Consider the following 24,204-nt stretch of genomic DNA (forward strand, 5'->3'; position numbering starts at 1 on the left):
ACTTGTCAGCTATCCAGTGATGGAAAGCATTTAGCTAGTGAGAACTTCTACTTCTACTGGACTTCGAGACCACATTACTTTTATGATTTTAGTCTGTAAGTCAATGGGGCTTAGTATATAGTAGATACTCAAGTATCACATTATTTGCACTGCATATATCTTCTCTACTTCTTTCTTTCAATTATCCAGTTTAGAGTCTTTTTTCCAATTACTGGTTGGATGGCAATCTCACTTTCCAGCAGTACTAATTAGTACACTAATGTCCAACAACACCATATACGTATTGTCCACTTTCTTCTCCACCTGTGTCCAGTGTTCACAAGTTCTAGTATCATCATTTGACAAACACTTGGTACAAATGTTCCCTTTAAGTTTATTTCTGTTTTTTGTTTTGTTTTTCTCTGGCCCGAAAAAAAAGGAGAACTGATAGATAAGTCTTTAAAGCAATAAGATTCGTTATGCTTGTTATGGGATTTCCCATAATTTTATTGTAAACAAAACACATTATTATTCAAAAATGGATATACAAGCTGTGAACACAAATATTATGAAAAGAACAATTACTTTTTAAGTTTGTTAATAAAGAAACTCTGATATATAATATAGTAACTATCAACATAATTCCATACAACTATTTTTTCCCCATTGTCAATATGTGTCCAAATTGACTTGAAGATTAATACTCCTTTCTTAGTCATGTCCATCCATGTTACAGTTATTTCTAAACTTAAACCAAATTACGGGCGGCTTGTTTTCCTGACTGTCAATGTAACAGTATGAATGAAGAGGGGAAAATACTGTTTATTAAGAAACAGACACATTGCAGAAGTAAAACAAAAGCAAGGCTAACAAAAGTGAGGCGGATATTCAAGTATATATATAAATTTTTCAATATGCATGTTTGTAGGGAAATTATTCTAACTTCCAGTGAAAATTACTTAGATACATAATATTTTATTGCAGTCTAGTATAGATCATTAGATCAGTTAGGTAGATCATTTGCTCTTTCCCTGTTTTTTTTATTTTACTTTTCCCTTCATAATTTGCCAAGCCTCATGATCCACACTTTTCCACACTATTACGATCTCTTAACAAGCTCTGGTTCATATTTTACTTAATGGGCAACTTGGTTGAGATGTACAAAATATTTTCAAATTTTTTTTTTTTTTAAATCTTCGTGTTTAAAATACCCTCTAACAATGTCATAATCTAAAAGTATGCTTCATTATGATATTTCAGGGTATAAAGTAAACTGAAATCCTTCATGTGTCTTAACACACACACACAACTGAAAAAGTAGAAATGCTACTATATAGGCTAAGATGAGTTTTCTTAATTATTAAAGAAAGTAGACTTAAAGCAACAACACTGAAGATATGTATTCTGAGTCCCAAAATGTGACCATTTTATGTATCTAACATAAAAAAAAAATTGAACAAAAACAAACATAACCTTCACAAAATGACCATCATTTTGGGGAAAGGTATTTTGTTTTGTAATAAACTGAGGATACCAAACACACCTTTCTCGTATCTTCTTTACAGCCCTATTAAAGTGAATTAACAATATAATCATAACCTGCAAAATAATTCCCTGGTTTTAAGTGCAAATTTTATCAGTATGATTTCTATAACTGGAAAATACTATCTATTATGCTTTACTTCTTTTTTCTTTTCTTTTATCATATTTTTGTGTTAATATTCCGAGTTTGGTAATAGCATGATTTCTTGTAGAGGCATGAAATCCTGACCGCTCCATTTAACAACTTATTCTCAAGAGGATGGCTGTACTCCAAGTTTCTCTCCAACTGGTGGGAAGTATAGTTTCTTCTTGAGGGTAGATTTGAATTCACAGGTTTGTAGTACAACCACTCCATCACCAATCCTGCCTTTCCTTTCGCCAACTTGCTTATTCACCTGGATCAAGCAAAAAACAGCAACACAAATTAGTAAAGACACTCTCGCACATCACAGACAGTTGTACATCTCCAGATACCTTATTAAAAATGCATAGATCATTGCATCAACTTCTCTTTCAAATGCAGTCCTCCAAGTAATTAAGGTCCAAATATGAGCACTGTATTTGGATTTGTTACATTGGCATACATGTATGGCCTCATTTTGAACTTGACACACCAAACTAAACAATGTCATAGCGCACCTCTGTGTCGTTACTAACTTCCTTTGCATTTTCAATATGCACACGTTGTCACTATCCACCCAAACATTCCTACTATTTTCACCTGCATGCCAGAATGGAAAATTCATCTGTAATACTACTTCAGTTAAATCACCTAAGGGATGAGGTGTTACATTTCATCGCTTATAATGCCACCACCTTGAACCAATGGTTCCAAATTTAATGCTGCTGCTTATACGTCTTCCTCTTCTTTAGCATTAGTCTTTATCCCAAGAGTTGGATTAAGATATTTATGAAAATCCCAAGCAATAAACTCTTATCAAATTTTCCAGCATTCCAAAGACAAAATAACTCTCAAACATGGCATAATTGTCAGCAGGCTTTTATACTCTTTACCCCTTTCCCTTCCTATTCTACTTTTGAATTGTGGAGATCATTAAATGAGATAATGATGATTCATGTGAAATTGAATTCAGTATTTTCTTTCAAGAAAATTTCCACAAGTTATTTCTGAGCTTCAGCTTCACTTAACACACTTCAACTCTACTGCATAAAGCAAAGTGTATGTTAATTTACACAGGTTAGTAGGCCTGATAATTTGATCAACTGCAGGATCTTCTTCAGAGGCAAAATAGTTGAAAACTGACATACTGTAGGATGTGGAATCGTAGATGGGAGAGACAGGTTCTTGGAATATCAAACGATGAATAGAGTAAAATTAGAATATTGGGCACTGACAAGCAGGATATGATAGGGCTGCAATAGACATCTGCTTTTATGGTATGCCTCTGAACAGAATTATGCTGAAGAGAATCAAAAATGTCAGGCCCTCCAACTATTCTGCAAGATTGAAAATATGTGACTATTAAAGGGTGTGAAGACTCGCGCAAAAAGCAACGTCTAATGCCGGTAGTCTGACCTACTTTCAAATGAGGTGTAACAGAAGTGTTAGACACCACCATCGATCCCAGAAAATCTGCACACAGCTTGCACCTTCAGTAATTAGACACTAGTGTACAGTCAGTACTGACAGCTGTGGTCAATACCCACAACACAGTGTAGAAAGGATACAGCAATGGACATCTCAGGTCCAGCTAAAGTTAACGAGGTATCACATTTCATAATTACTGTCTGCATTTTGTAGCGACAAGCAGAAAACTTCACTTGCAAGCAACAGAAAGTGAACTTTTTCAGAGCACAGCATACGGTTTGGGGCGAGTCTTCAATGCCTTTAAGTACTACTGAGCTGTTTGAAGTTAGGAACATACTGTACCTTTGTCAACACACTGATCAGATCTTCCTTGTGGGCGTTTTTCTTCAATAATTCACACACACTGTGCATAAACCATGTTCCAGTGTCTACTTCCCTTGCCGCTACATAGCCTATTTTATTGAAGAAAGGAGACTTTAATAGATTATGATACCAGGGTTATGATTTAAGGTTAATGACATCTGTGGGTAAAGCCAATAACTATTTTAACAGGATAAACACTACCATTCTCAAGGAACAATCCTTAATATATCTCTTCATCACTACTGGACATATATGATACCTAAAGTGAACCTTACGAAAAAAAGAGTTTTGAAGTGCCATAGTTGTTCAATAAAAAAAGATGATTTATTGTTCACTGTTGCCCATTTTTGTTTGCATTTTACTCTTGTACCATGTTCACTGTTTTTCGTTTTGCTGTCGCACTGTTTGTGTCACTGCGCCATGAGCGTCTTTTTTTTTGACGGATACCGGTGCATTATAAATGTCCATTGTTATTATATTTTGTCATGAGAAAAAGGGAATACGGAAATATGCTAAATTGTTTATTAAATGAGAGGTCCAAGAGTTTACACATGATTGGTTAATGTGAGGTTCAAGCACTTCTAACTACTTTTGAATAGTAGAATAATCACAAGTTTCTGTTCTGCTTAAAGGTTAAAGTTACCACAATGCTGTAAGGATTAGTTCTTTTCTCTTTTGTTTTGCAATTTTCCTAATTTATTAATTGAACTGTTGACATGACACAATGGCATCAATCAGAAGTGTTGTCACCCAGGTCAGCCCCAAGTACACAATTATGTCACCTGTCCCCCCTCACCCCCCTTTTCTACACTCTGCATCTTATCTTATGTATATTTTCCCTGGGTCTGTCCATATTTTATGCCCCTACATTTAACGTTGACCCTGTGACTGTAGTTTCCTCCTCCCCCCCCCCACCCCTGCCTCTCATTAAGCCTGGAAGCTCACCTTCGATTGTCGGAAATGCCTCTAAGATGTCAGAACGAACATGTGTAATATTCTGTCGTGAGTCGTTTTCACCAACATTCATTTTCTTGAAGTCTTTTTCAAGTTTCTCCTGTTCTCTCTCTTTTCGTCTCTCTCTTTCCATCTCTTCTCTTTTTTCCCTTTCGATGTCTTCTTTAGGACGCCTGGCATCTAACTGCGTCGTCGTTTGTGTGTTAATTTTTGCTAAAAGGAAGACCAATTTAATATTATGGAAAACTGACCCTTGTGTCACAATGAGTCACATAAAGAGTCATTTCAATTCTCACCTGAAACCTCTTAGCAGGTGGTTTACATATGAGGTAGTATTTGGTGCCATTCAAACTATATGTCAATGTAAACCGTACAGAATTAAATATTTACATTCCACATTATTTCTAATACATTTACCAGGCAATTGGTCACCTATCTACTAAATGTACCAACAATAGCAGACCTCAATCATTTTACATTTCAATAGAATTTGTTTCCTTCTTGGAGTGAACAAAAAGCCAGGATTTCTTACTTCCTCGACAAGCTTGAGTAAAGAAGACCTTTGGCTTGCCCAGAAGAGTGGGACAACGGTCCATTACGTCTACGAAATCTTCCGTCCTCAGCACCTCCCCTTGATCTTTGTTATAGTCTACACCACAAACACCATCACGTTCACCGTGTGATAAGATTACCGAAACAAAACAGCTGTAATTAGTGTGATCTTCTTTTTCTTGGAGGCGGAAGAGCTCTTTCATTTCCTGACAAGAGAAATGTTATGTTATGTGTTATGTTTGAACCAAAAAGGAATGTACCAATGACAAGCTGTGCAAAGTATAGCCTTTCTCCCAAACTGCACATTGGTCGTTTGACCTATTATTGCCAACCTACAAACTTTTATGTCAGATCCAATGAGATGGGTATGAGCAATACCACCACCAAGTAGACTTAAGTCTGTTTGCTACCCAATTTATACTGGAAGTAGTAGCTAACAGATTCACCAAAATATTTTGGCGAGAATGACTCCAATATTAAGTTGTTCTTCTGTTAAAGGAATATCGTATGTTCTTTTCAGTGAGGATGTTCACGTCATTTAAAAAAGTCCAGTACTTTCAGCTCTCACTAAAACCATGGTTCCTTTTTGATTCTCAAGGTGATTGCCCTTTTTTGCAAAGTTTCCTCACCTTAGGAAATCTGTTACCTTGAGTAAGGAAAACATTTTTTTTCCACTAAATCAGGGTTTCCCCTGGTATTCAATATTTGTGGTATTCATTTTGTGAAGTGACCGCCTCTGTGTTTCTTTGGGACTGCCTCATATGACCAAAATAACAAGGAATATAAATGATTGTAATCCAACTTTATGAACCCATGCCATTATCTGACATTGAAAAAATTGGCTGTAAACACCTAATTATAGCAACAAATAAAAGTTGTTCTGCCTATGTAGCATAACATTTTTATCTAATTTAATTTTAGGATAATTGACATTAGGTAACTTTCCTCGCCACCTTGTACCCAAACCCCCCTCCCCACCCCCTCTCCTGGAATGCTCTTGCCCTCCAGTTTTACAAACCAGTAACTGCCTCTCACATGAGAAATCCAAGGGGAAACTCTGCTGAATGATGTCAAAATAAACCATTCAAAACAAAAAGACGAGAAAACTGATTGAAATATGGAATGTTTACCTCCAGATTTAGGTTTTGTTTCTTCTTCACCACAAAGCCCAAGCGATCTCTGAACAGGTTTTCAATTGTTTCGCAGTCTTTGTTCGTTCCGTCTCGCTTGGGCAATGTTTCAGAATCGACAAAGACTTCATTGTTTATGATGAGCAATATGCCTCTTGGGTATTTACTCATGTCGTAACACTAAAAAAAAAAAAAAAAAAAAGGAAGTTGTTTTTTGTTAACAATCAAGAATATGGTTGAATTTCAAAACAAAGGTGTAAGACAAAGGAATTGGAAACAAACCCCAAATGAGCCACAACTCTTCTTTGATCAACTAGTGGGTCAGTGGGGGTACAAATGCTAACATGTTTCCCCCATTTAGTTACGATTTAAGGTACATTGGAGTGCATATCTTGATTGGAGACAGGTAAGAGGGGACGGGTACATAGTCAACAGTCCCACAAAAAAGTATAATATATAAGGTACAGTACTAGCAAGAACAGTTAATGTTCAATTCAGATTTTTCAGTTCAGCATTAAAAAATTACCTTTATTTGCTTTTTGAATGTGATAGTTCTACAAATGTGACAAAATTTACAAGAAATAAAGATACTCCATCCTCGAATGGAATCATTTACTCACAAGGTACATAACATTCATTTGGTGAAAAGATTTAGAACACTTCGTTATTTTGATCAATTGAATACCTTATTGTTGAGTATGTACTCAATTCAGAGGTAAAAACACCAAAGAAATTCCAACAGCTGCTTTTAAAACACATTAAGTACTTTATGATAAAAAAAAATTAACTTACATCTTCACTTTCCCATGGTTTAGAACTTGCATCTGAAAGAAAGAAGGAAATAAAAACAAGCCCAAATATTAAGCCAATCACTTTTATTTTTTACTTTTCAAAGGCAATCTTACAAGCTGACAATAAAGATAATCATAATAATCTGCAACCCAAATGATTTCCATTATATGTATGGGATATCTTTTTGTTGATTTTGTCAAATAATGAAGGAGCAGTGACAAAGGTTTGCCTAGAACTTCGACATTTACTATACTGGAATATCCTTTATATCACGATAACAAATATGCACAATACGTGGAACATTTGAAAAATGTCAAATGGAGATAGTACAGAATGTCACAACACTGTTAAAGGCATTAATGACTCGCCCCAAACCGTGTGCGGCCATCTGAAAAAGTTAACTTTCTGTTGCTTGCAAGTGAAATTTTGTTTGTGTCGTTACAAAATGCAGACAGTAATGAAACGTGACACCTTGTTATCTTTAGCTGGACCTGAGATGTCCATTGCTGTATCGTTTATACACTCTGCTGTGGGTATTGAGCACAGCTGTGTGTACTGACTGTACACTAGTGTCTAATTACCGACGGTAGCAAGCTGTGTGTGTATTTTCTGGGATCGATGATGGTTTGGTGCGAATCTTCAATGCCTTTGAATCCCTTTAGTTGGAATTTGGAACTGTAACCAATCCAGATTCCAACAATGAAGCAAAAATAAAGTAAAAAATAACATTTGTCTAGCATTGTTTGCTTTCAATTTCACTTCAGGTACAAACTGTCACAATTTCAAGTATCAGTATCGTAGGAACTGGATGAAAATGTTGACCGGGATGTTATTTGCATGTGGGTTGCTATTCAGTCGGTCATCAGACTATCCTTTTATCTACAGTACTTCCTCATCAACATCCACTTGGTAGGAAAAATCTACAAGGGTTTCTTAGTTTGATTATTTGCAATCTTGTTTTGAGTAATACTTTGTAATTTTGATCAAACTGTTTCACAAAATGCAAGAACAGGCTGTTTTGGATATCATAAATGAGAGAATTATTCATCACACATTAAACTAGACTTGTCTCTTATTTTCTATGGTTTCTCTTTCCATGATTTTTAAAGAGGTTGCCTACCCTGTACACCTGCCACGACTAATCCATGACTGAGCACTGACGAGGGAGAAAGAAATTAAAGGAGAAAACGAATTGAGTAATAACCTTGACCAGCCTGATCTGTCTCATCACTTGGATTAAGACTTCGAAAGCGTTGATCCCTGGGTTGTGTGGAACTTGACGAAATGGGGGGCGTTGGACGCGCAATTTCACGCTGTGGATCCAACCAATTAGCACAGTGCTCTTGATGTGAATCACGAAGGCTGTTTACGAGGATTCCAAAAGCCTTTGGGCCTCTCCTTTGTATGTCCATCAAGAAGTCTGTATTCTGTTTGGGCTTTGATGTTATAGCCTGCCAGGAAGTCAAGAGATAAATATCAGTAATACATAAATTACTAATAAATTAACATGATATTACTATTTAATTCTATTTCATTCTATTTTGTGGTTTATTTGATGTGATTGCTTGACACTGATTTCATTTTACACAAGATAGGAAACTTCCCCCCCCCCCTCCCCCACTCTTTGTTTCTTTCTGGAACACAGACAATAATTTGTGAAGTCAGTGCATTTCACAAAGGTTCTCACAGCTTTTTCATGTAATTATTTTAGAACAGCCTGGCATGTCAGTTTCTACATTAAATGTTAATCTTAATTATTGTACTACTGAAGCACTTTTGAAGCATATATAATTGACATTCAATCAAATAGGATTTTCATTAAAGATGTATCAACTATTTCATGAAAGTACTTTTTTTGACCAGAAGGCCTCATTTGTTTTTCTCTGTTTCACTCAAAAAAATTCTAAATACAACTAATTACACAGCAATGTTACAACTAATACAACTAATTTCACAGCAATGTTAGCTATGTCAGGGCAAAATTTAAGGTTGTTGACCTGGCTGTCCAAAAACAGCATACCAAAGTAACAAAACATGATTAATATATGCACACTATTGGAGAGACGTGTAGGTTTGGTAAATAGAACACCAACTTTGGGCCAATAAAACTTCCCTTGGGTTGGATCATATGCCTACCAATATTTTGGTTTTATTACATTATATCTACAAAGTGATGGAGGATGATGCCAGTTATCATTTAACCTGTTTGGTGTTATTAAGTTACACTACAATCTGAATTATATATATACATATACAACTAGTCCTAGGCCAGACGACCTTCAAAGCTGATTTGGACGTCCAAACAGAATTTTGGTCGTCTCGGATGAAAATTCAAATGTTGTCCTGTATGTTAGTTTTTTCCAATATATTGGATGTCTGAACAATGTTATTTTGATGACCTGCACAAACAGTTGGTCTACATATTGCCATAATATGCTTTATTTATACACAAGCTGCCATCTGGCAACAATTTCATGACCTTAGTTTTAGGTATATATGAGCATATTTTGAGGATGATCATGAGCTTAAAGACCAACTATGGAGACAAATTTTTTTTTGGGGGGGGGGGGATTTTCCATTAATTTGGGAGTTAACATATCCATAATCAACATATGTAAATAATAATCTTCAGAAACCTACTATAACCCATAAAAAAAGACCATGAAAAGGGACATTTTGGGTAGTCATGTGACATCAACCTTTGGAATGTCTGGAAACAGAGATTGACCCAAAGGAGTCTCTGGTCACCGTGTGACGTCATTGTTTGTATACCGCGAAAATCAAAGGCTGATATAGGCACTGTTTATACACAGATAGCGAACAATTGTACTGTATTTGACTTCCAATTTCGAGCATTTGAAAAGCTGTTAGCTTAAAACAAGAACACATGATGGTAAACAAATAGTTTTAAGACAATTTAAAGAAGTAAATTTAGTTAAATTGGTTATTTTATTAGCAAAATTTCCACTGAAATGGAAGCATCTTTTACATAGCGGAGCGTCAATAGGTCCGTACCGTACAATATACTGTAGAACATGCAAGCAGCTTGGCGATTCCGTAATACAATTTGATCGCAAGATACCGTAAACTGAACAGAAGAATAGTCCTAAAAGATGCCTCATGCGTGATATGTGACAAGAAAATGGCTTACGTTACTATCAACGAATTACCAAAAGGACACTAAACATAATCGAACAACTACGAGAAGAAGCTGACCCGAATCGACCAGGGTAGTATATACATAACTAAGCTTCAGCTGAACATAGTAATTACTTGTTTTAATATCCAAAAGTACAAACACAAAAAAAGTATCCTTTCAATAAACCAAATTTAGCAGTGAATATCCAAATCCACGTTTCTTGTTCAATCCTGGGCGAAATACTACCGTGACTCTGCGTAATTTCATAGAGTTAGGTCTAGTTGAAACAGGCCTTGACCAGTAACATCCCACAATCACAAGACAGTCACTAACGAAACAAAACGTCCGATCGCTACATAGAACCGTTTTTATTCAACTCCTTGGACCATGCAGATGCCGGAATAAACATAACAGACAATATAACACAATGTATCACAAACTCACGATACTGGAATACAACAAATGAAATAGATAAATGCGATGAATCCTAACATGACTATTTACACATGCTGTGAGTTGTAACTCACTACATGTACTAACAATGCTACCCTAGGCACAGTATATACACAGTCATCTCTTACAGTAAATATAATACTGTCAATTGCGTGATATAATGTTACATGTACGGACGTCCAGAGCTTGTTTACGAGGAGACTTGAATGGGTCAATTTCACATTAGCTATGTCCGACACAGCTATCGACAGTATATAATTTTCGCAGAATGAGACATTTGCAGCATACACAGAGGCAGGGTCATGCATGTGGACTCATGAGCATGAGATACTCCGGGTGCTGAAAAATCTTTCCGCGTGGATCGCACAAATTGATCCAAAGTCTGCTGCATTTTACGTCAGTTCTTTTACTCGGTAATCTAAAAAAGCTGATCAATGTTTAAGTTGGGTCAGGTATAACTGCAACCTCCAACAACACAGAATTGTGGCATTTCTGGGGAAAAGTAGTAATATCGTTGATGTTTTCAGCAACTCAAGTATACAACTTTACACACTAGATATTGTTGCAAGTGAGGTATACAAACAGTGACGTCACATGGTCACCGGATGTCTTCGGAATGTTTCAGGAATGTCATAAATAGGTTTCATAAAAAGCTGCCTTTTCTTCCCATTTTTCTCGTATTTATTGTCCGAAATTGGTAAAGTTAATTAAAGCAATGTAATTGGAGTGAGTTAAAGGAATTGTCTGGTGGAAGATTTTGATACATTGTCCTTGTAGTTATTATTTTTCTCTTTCTAACCATGTAAAAATTGTCCCCGTTCGACGTTTTCTTCTTGTAGAAATCTGGTTTTCAAATTCACCAGTTTCTCACCAAAAGTACCGTTTGTTCGAACGCTTCAATATGGTGATTGACGTAGTGCTTGCAGATAGGCAAAACAGGCGACTTGAAGTTAGCACTCCCAATTCCGCAGCAAATTAACTCACGTGTAAGCACATTGAATTGCCTCATATATATAACGTACATACTGGCGAACGTATATACTACGATGCTTAGTTGGTGTACTTGTATAGCGTTACACATAATACACTCACACTCAAACCACAGTTCATTAACTGTTCGTGGAAATCGCTGAAATAAATTTCACGGATCAAATTAACAGTAAAAGGAAACTTATAAAGTATTCGTTAAACCGAAAGATGAAACTTGGCGGGATCGATGTCATCGCAGAACTGTCCGATTGTAAACGTTAGAGTAGCCTATACACGCGAACATTCTTCGCGCTGGAGCTGGATACCGCGATGTATAAACAACGAAGAGCCTGCTGTTAAAACTTATCTTGTGTTACACAAAGACCACGAAACCACCGATCTACTACATATATTGCGGCTTAGGGAGTTTTTTAAATTATATCTAATTTATAAGAAATTTCACCGGAAATTATTGAAGAAATTGATCGATTCGTTGTCAGAGCAGAATATAGCACTGAGAAGCTTAGTCTTCGCAGAACTGTCCGATTGTGAACGTTTGAGTATAGCCTACATGCGAACATTTTTCGCGTTGGAGCTGGATAGCGCGATGTATAGCCTGAACAACTCAGAGTCTGCTGTTAAAATTTACCTTGTGTTACACAAAGACCACGGAACCACCGCTCAAGTACATGGCGGCTTAAGGAGTTTTTGAAAACATATCTAATTTTTAAGAAATTTCACCGGAAATTAAGGAAGAAATTTATTTGTATACAAATGCTGTTTTTGTTGTGATTCCCGTATAGGTACTGTGCGGAGGGTGGGTTATGACGCAATCTGCTATGGCAGAGCTGACGTCACGTATTGTACTGTTCAAATCATTTTTGAAATGTCTATCCATAACGATTAAAAAATCGTTTCTCTGTCAAACACAACATTAGCATTCTCATACTTTGACAACATGTTTGGAAAATTATTTGCTATTTTTTAAGGTAACTTCTTTGGGCCACCAGACAATCCTTTTAAGGATTACATACATGCAAAATGGTGAGATTTTATGTTCATCGAAAAGTCTCCATAGTTGGTCTTTAATACTTAAAGCCAAATTGTAAAAACTGTGAAGATAAATTCTGAGATGCTTGAGGAGTTGAACATTTCTACAGTCTATGCCTATTCTGTTTCATTTCAAATGGATGTTAAGGGCAACACCTATCAGGAATATTTAATTGGAAAGCAGTACAGGTCAACAACATTTGAATTAACGGTTAGCTTGATTACCTGAAAGACATCTAGTTTCCCCTCTGGAAATATATCTGCTGCAAGAAGGTGAGGTATCAAAGCTGGAAAGTCTAAATCTACGGTAAGGGCCACAAGATTTTTCTTGATGACTTTTCTGTGCCGTTGTTCCATTATGCTGTTAAGAGTTTGAAATATTGCAAGAGCATTTGAAATTAAAGCAAAATTGGCAAACATGAAATTTAAAAAAAATGAAAAAAAACAACATCTAATCGCACTGTAATGTAATATAAATCAATCATAAATATTTAAGATAAGTATGGTACTATATATGGTAAATTTGCATGTTACTTTAATTTGCATTCATTTAACTTATATACAGCCTTAATGAGATCAGCTGAAATTTACACCATCAAAGAAAGGAATGTCACTTATTTATTTCGAAGCACTCCTTCCCTTTATACCACTGCCATAACAGTTTACCTGCCTCGGGCATTTTAATAGGCGATCGTGGTAGATGGCGGAAAATTTGAGCTGTGCAACTGACTTTTCCATGCTCGTTTCCTTTGCTAAGCTTGCCAAATTGATTACATAACACACAGGCTGACGTTCCAGACCAATCACCTTGAAAGGTGATGAAGTGGGCAGTGGCGAAAAACGAATTGCAGTCTTACTAAAGAGCGGATTTTCAAATGTATGAAATACTTTAGTCATTACTGGAACTGCATTGAATACATGCACAAAGTTAAGGTCATTTCTCTTGATTTGTTACAGCTCTATAGGCATATCTCTGGACCTTTAAGTTTACAAGTACTTGCTCATGAATCTTATTCTGGTATATAATCTCATCAAACAGTGCATTGAATTAACATAGTTGGAGGATAGAACCAAACCACAAAGCAAAAGCAGAGAGACCGTCATTATTACTAATCTAAAGTAAAAGAACAATCGTGATCTCAGCACCATGAAATTATCATATACATATTTATATTCTTGCTTGATATTATAAGTCCTTTCTTTTCAATTCAAAAATACCTAGGCCACGTTTGGTCTTTAGCCTAGCCTTAATGACTGTTTTTTTTCCTGTTGGTTTGTTGTATGCTTGAAACGGTTAATAGCAAAATGGAGACTTCTCACCAAAATATGGCATTTGATTTGTAAACTTTGTGTGTAAAGCCAAACTACTCATTTGGGTTCTGAATTCTCTAGTGGAACTTAGATGTTATTAACGTAGAATGCTAGATCATATCTAGCCATAGCCTAGGGCGTAATTAACATTAGGCTACAGTTAGGATGCAGTAGGCCTAGGCAATTATCAACTAACGCAAAGTGTGTTGAAATACCTGAGCTTTAATACCGTGGATTGCTCCTTTGGTAATACTTCAAACAATCATTCAAAGTTAGAATCTCTCGATCTTTCTTCAATGCTCAACAAAATCGAGCCCAAAGTTAAAATTAAGTTAACAATCACTTTACGTTTCGAAGGTAAATCACCTCTATTATAACAAAACGTACTCGTAGCCCTGCACAAATGCCTGTTTCATTCACAGAAATCAATGCATTTAATTCTGTGGGTTCCAGTCCATAGTCCGACAGTGCAGTCAGTCGTTTGCAATGCAAGAAGGGGAATCCCGATTACGTCAGAAGTTAGAACAATGAAACGCGACCATTACACGAAATCTGCACTGTATAAATGGCATAGTTTGGACAGACGTTTGTACAAATGTTTGTAACCATTGTTGTAAATGTTGCATTGTTAAATCTGTTCTTCTCGATCTGAAAGGCCAGATAGTGGCTTGCACAGGATTTGGAAGGTGTGCAGTGTGTCACACAGGGGCGGACTGGGTCTTAAAATCGGCCTGGGCATTTTTCACCTAGACCGGGCCATTATTCATGGACATGTTACTTACATAGTGATCGCCGTCATGGGGGAGGGGTTAAGGGGAGAGGTGTCCCCCTTCCCATTGAGATTTTTTTGAAATAAAGGAATGCCTAGATGCAAACTGGTCCTATATTTCTCAAGTTTGTAGGTTACAATAATCCTTTAAAAAGGCCCACAAATAATTTTCCAGAAGCAACACTGGATTCAACTGAGGAAAGTTAAAAACGTAAACAAATATAGACAAAAAATATGTTTTTGACTGGATTTTATTTAGTTTTTCAATCATATTGTGACAACATGCTTGAAAAAATGGAAAAAACCTAAATAAAATCCATTAGCACGAACGGGTTACCAATAGCACGTTCTTTTGTTACGAACTAACAGCCTACTATAACTAACATTGTGATTTCATGAGCTGATTCCCACATTTAAAAATATCATTCTACACAGCCCGTGTGTAAAAATGGGCTGTAATTTTTACCAGGCTCCCCAGTCCACCGGCCCACTGGGCATTGCCCAAATGCCCGTGTGGCCAGTCCGCCACTGTGTGTGTGTGTGCATGTTGGGGGTGGGGGAGGGGAGGGGGAAAGGAATTCAACAATTTCCCCGAACGAAGAAGGTAAGGGGCTGCACTTTCGTGGAAGCTGGGCCACAGGCTAATAAAGGAGTTTATAAAGGAAAGGGTGCACTGGGGTCATCGAAGCCGACTCTTATATATAGAAGGTCCCCTTATAAAAATTCCTCACGGGAATTCTTCGCGAACAATTTCTCGTGAGACTTTGGGCACATGAGAAATCTACATTCTCGTGAGAAAATGTTGCGAGAAACTTCTCGCGAGTAGATACTCATGAGAGACAGCATTTCTCGCGAGAAATTTCGATTGAGGAACAGAACTTCTTGCCAGAACTTTGGGTCCGGGCAGGATGACAGATGGCGTAAAACTCGTAATCTTTAATTATCATTTGGGGGAATTTTGTGTTCACGAGGTCGTCGTCCAGTCACGGTGATTTTGAGCCAACAATAATTACGTACGACCAATTGTTTTGTTTTTTAACGTCCGTCTGCATATGTTGCGTGATAACCGTCGGTGCATGAACATCAGTGCATATAGGCCTAGAAACGTTCAAACTCAAGCGTCATCTTCAGCGCAGCATCTCTTGTTATAAACACAAACAATTATATCCCCGCCTTCACCCATCCATCAAAAGACCGCGTCTGGTTGTTTCGAATGTGAGGAACTATCGAAACTGTGTGCCATTATAGGAAATGATTTCCACCTTTCCTTTGTAGTGGTTTTTTCCATGATGTACACATTGCCATGTTTACCTTTCATGGTGTTACATATAGAGCCAAATGAAGAGGGGTGTTTTTATTAACTAAATCTAAATTTCTAGCAATTTTGTGAGCATTCAAATATGTATGCTACCGGAATATCCTTGATTTGAAACTTGAAATAAGTTAACAATTCATTTTAGGTCGTTTTGATAATGCAATAAAGCTGGATTCTGATGGAGCTCCCGTCACTATATAGCCATTATACTGCTTAATTGGTAGTTCATGTTCCTATTGTCTTTTTTATTTACTGCCGGGGGAAAGGGGCAAAGCGGGGTTGAGCGGGAAACGGGTAATTCAATCCCTCAGGACAAGTTGATGGTGCTACTTTGTTCCATTGATTTTTCCGGTCATTATGAAATTCGAAAGCAAGTTGACAAGCGGTACCCCCCCCCCCCCCAGTTTGTGAGAAAAAAAACTCATACATGTATCCTATTTCTTAAATAAAATTTGGAAAAATCCCTATACAGTCCCACAATTTCCATCCCATTTTACAACAGTTAAAGAAAGCAACAAGATAAATGTTATGTATTGTATTGTTTATAGACCAGTTATATATTGTATTGATTATAGACCAGTTAATCAGTTAGTACCCTTTTATCATGCCAATCAAAGAATTCAAGAAACCAATTAACATAAATTCATGCATGACAATTGTATAAACTTGACTACAACTCGTAGTTCACACCAAAATATTTAAAGAGGGGTAAGCTTTTATCTGTGGAAAAGCCTCTGCAAGGCCTAGCTAGAGACCACACTGAATTGAGAGTTGAGAATATTATAAAGTGTATATACCTCCAGTCGCATACCATAGAAAATGACATATTTTTATCGTGTTGAGTGTATAGCTTGACCTTGAGTTTCATTTACTCAGTTTAACCCATATAACCATTGAAAATTCCCACACAGTTCCCTATCATGATACGACTCCCACAAGTCTTACATGGAGAATTATATGGAGAATTTAGAGTTGAGAATATTATATGGTGTCAAGGGCGGCGGAAGCACTTTTAATCTGCGGGGGGCACCGACATCAAAGGGCACTTTGCAGAAATTCGATTGGAATGATACAGCCTTATATTTAGTACCCTTTATAACTCTTATTGTAGTATCTTATTTGCGTATACACATCACTCCATCAAGGAAAATATGCATACTAGCACTGCAATATCCAATGCGCAAATTGGGAAACAAGTTTTGTTTTGAGAAAAAATGAGGTGAAATCATGCTAGTTGCTAATGTAGGAATCTTCCGAATTAGAGTTTATTTCTTGATAATATCTTAACAATTTTTTTCCATTCGAAATAGCTTTGAGTTTGACCCACAGAAATTCATTAAAAGTCAGGGGCGTAGCCAGGATTTGAAAGTTGTATACACGACTATCTGAGCGGAGCGCCACCATCGGTTGGCGCGGAGCGTACAAGAAAATTTTTGGTTTTACAAACCCCACAGATGGCCTCTTGCTAACTTGAGACACCTCAATTTTTATGTAGAAAAAGGGCACATTTTTAACCTGAGGAAAAGTGGGGGGGCACTTGCCCCCTGTGCCCCCCGGTTCCGCCGCCCTTGTATGGTGTATATACCTCCAGACGCATACCATACCATGGAAAATGACATCTATTTATCGCGTTGAGTGCATGTATAGCTTGACCTTGAGTTTCATATACACAGTTTAACCCCTTTAACCATTGAAAAGTCCCACACACTCAGTTCCCCAGATATACGATTCCCAAAAATCTTACAAGTCCCATTATCTACAGGTCACTATTGCATACATCTACCACCGTACGTGGCCACGGGACCCACGGGTCCCACCACCTTATAAAAGGCCCGCATCATCCACTTATTAAAGTGTATTTGTTACAGTAAACACTTTGAGTTTTTTACTTTTTAGGCTTTACTTTTTAGTTCGTGTTTCCCTGTCTTTTCAATTTTACCTTTCTGCTCTCTATACTATTATACTATACGCTCTAAATGCAATTATCCGATACTTTATGTAATGTATTTATGCTTCATTAAACTAAATTAGCTTTAAAACAAGGAAAATAAAATATAACATCAAAACATGTTCGTTGAAACTGCAGGTTAGTTGATAATGTCCAGAAGTTATAATACCCTAATTCATGAAAAGTAATTCTGCGGTAAAATAATTTCAAACACCAAAAGCAATATATATATATATATATAGTGAAGACCATATTCAAAATGCAATAGTTGCGATAAGTAATTACAATGAATCAATTATTTCCGGAACACGATATATGCACAAGTTTGAAGACATTTTCCTTCCTTCCTTCCTTCCTTCCTTCCTTTCTTTTTCGTCTCCTTTGTTTTCTGTTCTGTTCATGCGTATAACATTTAACATACCATCGAGTGCAAATGCACATGGTACATACAACTAACGAACCCTTTTCCACGAAGATTATTAATTTGAAGAAAACAAAACCCCATAAAAATACATTTTAATAACTGAATGAAAAAAAAACAAAAAAAAAGTCACTTTCCAAATTGATATTTGTAAACCACTCTTCAAAAGCCATCTCGTTTCAACTGAAACTTCATCAAACCGATGATACGATGTACTGTAGGCAAAACACAACAAAGACAATTTAAAACAAAATTTTGAAAGTATCACTATTTGATTGAAGAAGAGACGGCAACCAATCCTCAATCGAATAAAACGGATGTCTTGAGCTGAATGTGAAGAATATTCTATGCATGAATCTTATTACCAGTATAGGCCTATACATGTCATGAAATTAACTACTTTCTGTTTTCATTTAAAATACAAAGAAATCTATGATGGTACACCGTGAAACTCTCGTGACAAGAAGGTAGGAAGTTGGTCTATATAGGAGTACAAAGCTGCCATCGCTTTCCATGGGGAGAAAAATGTCAACAATTGAGAAATAATCGAATCAGATGTTGAACTTAAAATCAAAAGTTGTAAATTTAAATAGTTCATTCGAAAGTAATCACTTACGTCGTCAAGGGTGAAAGACCTTCCTTGGTAAGAGAGGTAGGATTCTGAAATGATGGAAAGACGGAAAACGATGACTATAATAGTCACGATCTACGCGTGCGCACACGCCGAACATGGTTTCGATCAGCTAACTTTTATCGAATGAATTTTTAATGGGGTTGACATGCTGCATGCATGCATGTCATATGAGAGTTCACCATTCAGTTAAAGTCGGTGTCAAAATATGAACAAGTTAAATTTAAACAGTAAAAAGTTAGGAATTAGAGACGAGCCGATTGTTTGAAGAAGCAAATTCTAGCTGGGCCTAAATATGATCTTGTTGCCATCACAATCAAATTCAATTCAATTATTCATATTCAAAAAATTGATTTTCTTATAAACATTGACAAAAAAAGTTAATACAGGTGTCTGATACAGAAAACACCCATATGTACATATGATCATGGAGGTCTGTTTTACCTCCATGATATAATGGACACTAGAATTTAAAAAAAAATACCACGCTACAACACAACAACAAAAAGTAAATAGTAAATAAACCGTAAAAAAGATTTAAAAAAACCTTAAACAAGAAAACCACGAAATGTGAAACAATTCTGAATTAGACTTAGTGTGTGTCTCAGCAGAAATATTCACAAGATTGGATTTCAAGTTATTTGGAATTCATGAGAGTGCAAGCTGAATGAGAACTTAAGGGGAGTCATGACAAATATGATAATAGCAATACTTTTTTTTTTAGTAATTTACCATTGTTTTATAATGGGTTTACTAAAGAAAGAGGTAATTGCTTCGAGGCTTTCCAGAATGATACACATGATACTTTGGTGGATGGATGGGGAACACGATGTAACCGTCACAATGAAGCAGATTACTGCCGTGTTAATTGAAAACAGTGCACCCAAAATCAAATATTTATGTTGATATTTTACTTTGAAAAGATAACAGTCATTGTAAAGCTGATCTGTAGAATACTGCCTATATAGGCTTGTTTGTAAGCAAGCGATTTGTCACGATTTAGAGTAATCCAAGTCCATTATAACTTGGATAAAGTTTGATTTCAAACAATAAAGCAACAGTAGACAAATTTACATATATCATTTATGTTTTGTTGCATGAATGTAGAGAGTTAATTTGAAAATTGTTTGGAAGACGATGGGTTTTGTTTTATAGATATATGAATAGAATTAAATTGTTTTCACTCACTGTCTTAAACAAATCTACACAAGATAATCTCGAATAGTATCTATACTCGATGGCTGGTCAAAATTACTATCAATTTCGTGGCATTGTTGTATATTGCATCTTAGCCTAATACGACATATGAATTAAGACTGTTGAGGCCTACACACAAACGTCACACAACCGTAAATAATCTTCCATAGCATAATAACATATTTGTTTACACGAACATAGATGGACTAAAATCCTATATATTATACAAATATGCACGAATATATCATTATCGATCCAGGGACGGATCCTGGATTTAGCGTAAGAGGGGCCTAAGACACAAGTGTCAGTATATATATCGAAATTATTACTGAAATAATAGTGCATACACTCTAAATAAGATCAAAAAATATTGTACCCAAACCTGTGTACGCATATCCAACCAACTTTAATTCAAGCTTTGCCTTCAAACAAGTATAAACACGTAGAACAAGTAAACCCCAAAGTGATAAATTGGTGAGAAATTTTTTGCATTTAACGTTTGTTTAGGGTGCAAAGTTTTCCCCAAATTTGATAGCATATAACAGTCTATATACCAAGTGTTTGGGTAACATATTTGCCCAACATTTTTGTGGAGTGTAGGGAAACATCGGCAAAAGTAAAAGGAATGTACTTACTGTTAAATATTTTCCACTATGTAAACATCCTTTTTTTAATACTATCTTTTTAATTACATCATATTTTTTTAATGCAAGTACTAAGTCAGCCTGAAAAAAGAGAGAGAACACTAGCTAACAGGCAAAGTGTTAGCCTATAAAATTCTTACCAAACGCTCGCTTCACCCGACAGACAATCTCCAGAAAGTCCTCCAAGTTAATGCGGCCTTTCTTGTTGGCAAACTTTTGAGCCAAATTAAGCAGCGTTGATGTACTCAGCTTGAAGCCTGTAATATACACGATAATTCTTATGTGTCTTATAAACTGTTACATAGTGAAAATCATTATGAGAAAATGCAAATTGACAATAGTGAAATCGATGTAAATGATTTAGTTTTTGGTTTATAGAACGTCGAAGGCCAATATCACGTATACCTCGGTGACCAATAGCTTGCAATGACGTTTGTTTACGTATGTATATGTATACACATCATGGGCGCAGATCAGTCTTGGATAATGGTGGGGACGCGTACTGTCTGTTCTCTAATACTATCTAAGCGGAGCGCGACCATGGGTTCGCGCGTAGTTTACATGGATTTTTTTTTTTGGGGGGGGGGGCAAATATATCCCCCAGATCGCCGGAAATAACACTTCCCAGACCCAATGATGCTACCAAACCTCCTTAAATTTTAGATCTCATGGCTTAGAAATTTAGTTTGGGGGAAATACATGGGCGTCTGCAGGAAAAAAATCAGGGAACAAATAATCCAAGTAGACTTTTGTATTCGATGGGTCTGGGGTCCTCTCCCTTAAAAACAATTTTAGACTGCCGCAAATGCGGTTTCCGTCCAATATTTAACAACTGTGGATAAATATAATAAAATGAAAACTGCTGCATGTCATTTGCACAAACCTGGATCAAACTGCGCCAAAGTTCAATACAGGGGAATTTGAAATGCAGCGTTTGGTCAAGACAAATTGGTGGGGACACGGTATATCATGTCCCACCACTGAAAAAGTTGGTGGGGATGCGTCCCGCTGTCACCACCAGATAACACACATGGCTGTATATGCAACAAAGACCGCCAAACAGTAGAAACAATATACTCTGATCACGAAAGTTGTTGTACAAAAATACAAGTATATAAGTGCATCCTTTTTAGTTAAGTTCACAAGTTAAGGAAGAGAGGAAATCAATACCTATGGATGACAAGGCATTTCTAAGTTCGTACGCGTCCAGGGTCCCACTGTTATCATGGTCGTATTTTACGAATGTGCTCTGTAAACCAAGAAAGGATGCATGTCTTACATATTTTGATAAGTTAATTAATGTCATTTATATATTCACATGTATAATATTAGCCTATTTATTGAATGAAATTTAAGTTTAAGGTTGCTGGAAGTTTTTTCACTGTTCTTGATTTTCCAACTCATTACGATTCTCATTTATATATATATATATATATATATATATATATATATATATATATATATATATATATATATATATGTAAGTATAATCAGTAGTAGCAGAGAGTGCTCAATACCGTAGTAGAGCAATAATATCACATGTAACACAAGATATACAAATTACACCATATTGCTACCCTGGGTTTCACGCACCCATAGAGCGACGATATAAATATATATATATATATATATATATATATGTTTGTATATATATATATTTATATATACATATATATATACAAACATATATATATATATATGTACATATATATCCTCACGTATATATATATGTTTGTACATATATATATATATATATGTTTGTATATATATATATATATATATATATATATATTTATATATATATATACAAACATATTATATATATATTTATATTTATATATACATATATATATATATATATATATATATATATATATATACAAACATATATATACAAACATATATACACAAACATATTATATATATATACATATATATATATATGTATATATATATTTATATATATATATATATATAATATATATATATATATATATATATATATATATGTACATATATATCCTCACGTACTTTGTACTGTTTGGTCATCATGTAAATTTCTTTGAATTCTTCGAAGTCCGCCTTTCCAGAAAAATCCCGCTTCATTCTTTTGTAAGGAAAATATCAATCGATGAATACATGCATTCGTTGTCTTTCCCCTATTCAGACTATGAAAGTGGAAGTTTCTCTCCCCTTTCTTTTTGTGAATTAACGAGCGAAAGTGACACCAACTCTGTAATTGCTAATGCACGTGTTATACAATTCAGAATGATAGATTCTGAAGGAAGGTAAGGAATGGGTACGAACGGTGGTACAAGTCTATTTCTTTACCAAAATTTACAGGTTTGAAGATGAGGAAAATTTTATACGAACTACGATACTTACCACTCTCCCGTATATTATGCATTTCTTTGTACCTAAATTAATTACTACAATTGGTAACAGTTTTGACACTTTGCGCCCATCACCCCCTCCCCCCCCCCACCCTGCCGATCCCCTCTCTGCACTTGACCTCTTCGATTTAGGAAACAAGGAAAGCGCATGATCTGAGAGGAGACACGGTAGAGAAGTAAAAACCACATTTCATATTTCGGACCCGACCACAACTACGCACGTTTGCGAGCTGAACTGTCAGTGAAAAATTATTTCTCCCTTTATATCTCTCTTTTATCTCTTAAATGCTTGGGCCTATTCTCAAGAGAACGCTATTTCTTATAAGAATTACACCCATCGTTCATTTCATGGACAACAAAAGGGGATACAACGAGTATTTTAGCAAAGATTTTGCAATGAAGTTTTGAAAGTTAGAACTGTTTACTTGTATATACAAGAACTTTTGCACACATAGGTGTAGTCTTAACCCAACGGAGTATACTGCGGTAGTCATACAGTATATAGGCTATATACTTGCATCGCTCTATATACCATGTTCGCATTGTAGTGATTGTACAGCAAGTGGCCATGCGACTAAATGTTTAAAATGATTAAAAATGATTAAAATGATTACAGGAGACTTGAAGATACACAACTAGTCACACAATTTACACTGCAGGTGAACGTTGTTTATTCAAAGGATACATCATGCGTACTCATTATGATTCGACAGGTGGATAGCGCAAACGTTTCCCCATCCAATTCTGAGAGTAGATGTGATAGAAGACACAAATGAACAGTGACATTTAATTAAGATAAATACTAATCAAGCACGAAGTAAACATTGAAAATTCATACAAATTCTGACACAAATGACCGTAATAGAAAAAATAAATAAATAAATGGACATCCGGTAGGACGGGCGGCCGGACGGAGGGAGGGAGGGAGGGAGGGAGGGAGGGAGGGAGGGAGGGAGGGAGGGAGGGAGGGAGGGAGGGAGGGAGGGAGGGAGGGAGGGAGGGAGGGAGGGAGGGAGGGAGGGAGGGAGGGAGGGAGGGAGGGAGGGAGGGAGGGAGGGAGGGAGGGAGGGAGGGAGGGAGGGAGGGAGGGAGGGAGGGAGGGA

General features: G+C 36.3%; 2 protein-coding genes across 3 annotated transcripts in view; both read right to left on the reverse strand.

Moving 5' to 3' along the window:
• Nucleotides 1–989: 989 nt before the first annotated feature.
• On the reverse strand, nucleotides 990–14,216 carry LOC139971136 (caspase-3-like). Its single transcript, XM_071977353.1, has 9 exons — nucleotides 13,999–14,216; nucleotides 12,698–12,833; nucleotides 8,066–8,312; nucleotides 6,862–6,893; nucleotides 6,070–6,249; nucleotides 4,920–5,145; nucleotides 4,379–4,600; nucleotides 3,413–3,522; nucleotides 990–1,916 (listed from the first exon to the last, which is right to left on the reverse strand). Exons 2-9 carry the CDS (start codon nucleotides 12,827–12,829, stop codon nucleotides 1,773–1,775), a joined length of 1,293 nt encoding a protein of 430 aa, XP_071833454.1. The 5' UTR covers nucleotides 12,830–12,833; nucleotides 13,999–14,216; the 3' UTR covers nucleotides 990–1,772.
• A 2,163-nt stretch (nucleotides 14,217–16,379) lies between these two features.
• The window catches only part of LOC139971135 (calpain-9-like), a 30,278-nt gene continuing 22,453 nt past the window's right edge, over nucleotides 16,380–24,204 (reverse strand). For both annotated transcript variants that reach the window (XM_071977351.1, XM_071977352.1), the window contains exons 14-19: nucleotides 23,787–23,845; nucleotides 22,740–22,808; nucleotides 21,879–21,957; nucleotides 20,849–20,965; nucleotides 18,853–18,896; nucleotides 16,380–18,451 (exon numbers count right to left, since the gene is read on the reverse strand). In XM_071977351.1, the coding sequence (XP_071833452.1) occupies nucleotides 18,431–18,451; nucleotides 18,853–18,896; nucleotides 20,849–20,965; nucleotides 21,879–21,957; nucleotides 22,740–22,808; nucleotides 23,787–23,845 (389 nt within the window). In that variant the 3' untranslated portion in view covers nucleotides 16,380–18,430. The remainder of the gene's footprint in view (nucleotides 18,452–18,852; nucleotides 18,897–20,848; nucleotides 20,966–21,878; nucleotides 21,958–22,739; nucleotides 22,809–23,786; nucleotides 23,846–24,204) is intronic.

This window comes from Apostichopus japonicus, chromosome 8, assembly GCF_037975245.1.
Source record: "Apostichopus japonicus isolate 1M-3 chromosome 8, ASM3797524v1, whole genome shotgun sequence".
In the NCBI taxonomy this organism is placed as follows: domain Eukaryota; kingdom Metazoa; phylum Echinodermata; class Holothuroidea; order Aspidochirotida; family Stichopodidae; genus Apostichopus; species Apostichopus japonicus.

Bases quoted from the DNA above. Each gene is read 5' to 3' on its own strand.
- LOC139971136 (XM_071977353.1), bottom strand. From the start codon at position 12,829: ATGGAACAACGGCACAGAAAAGTCATCAAGAAAAATCTTGTGGCCCTT. The intron at 6,250-6,861 runs GTAAGTTAATTT...TTTTTTTTTTAG, and splicing joins AACCATGGGAAAGTGAAGAT to TGTTACGACATGAGTAAATA. The intron at 5,146-6,069 runs GTAAACATTCCA...TTCTCTTGTCAG, and splicing joins AACAAAACCTAAATCTGGAG to GAAATGAAAGAGCTCTTCCG.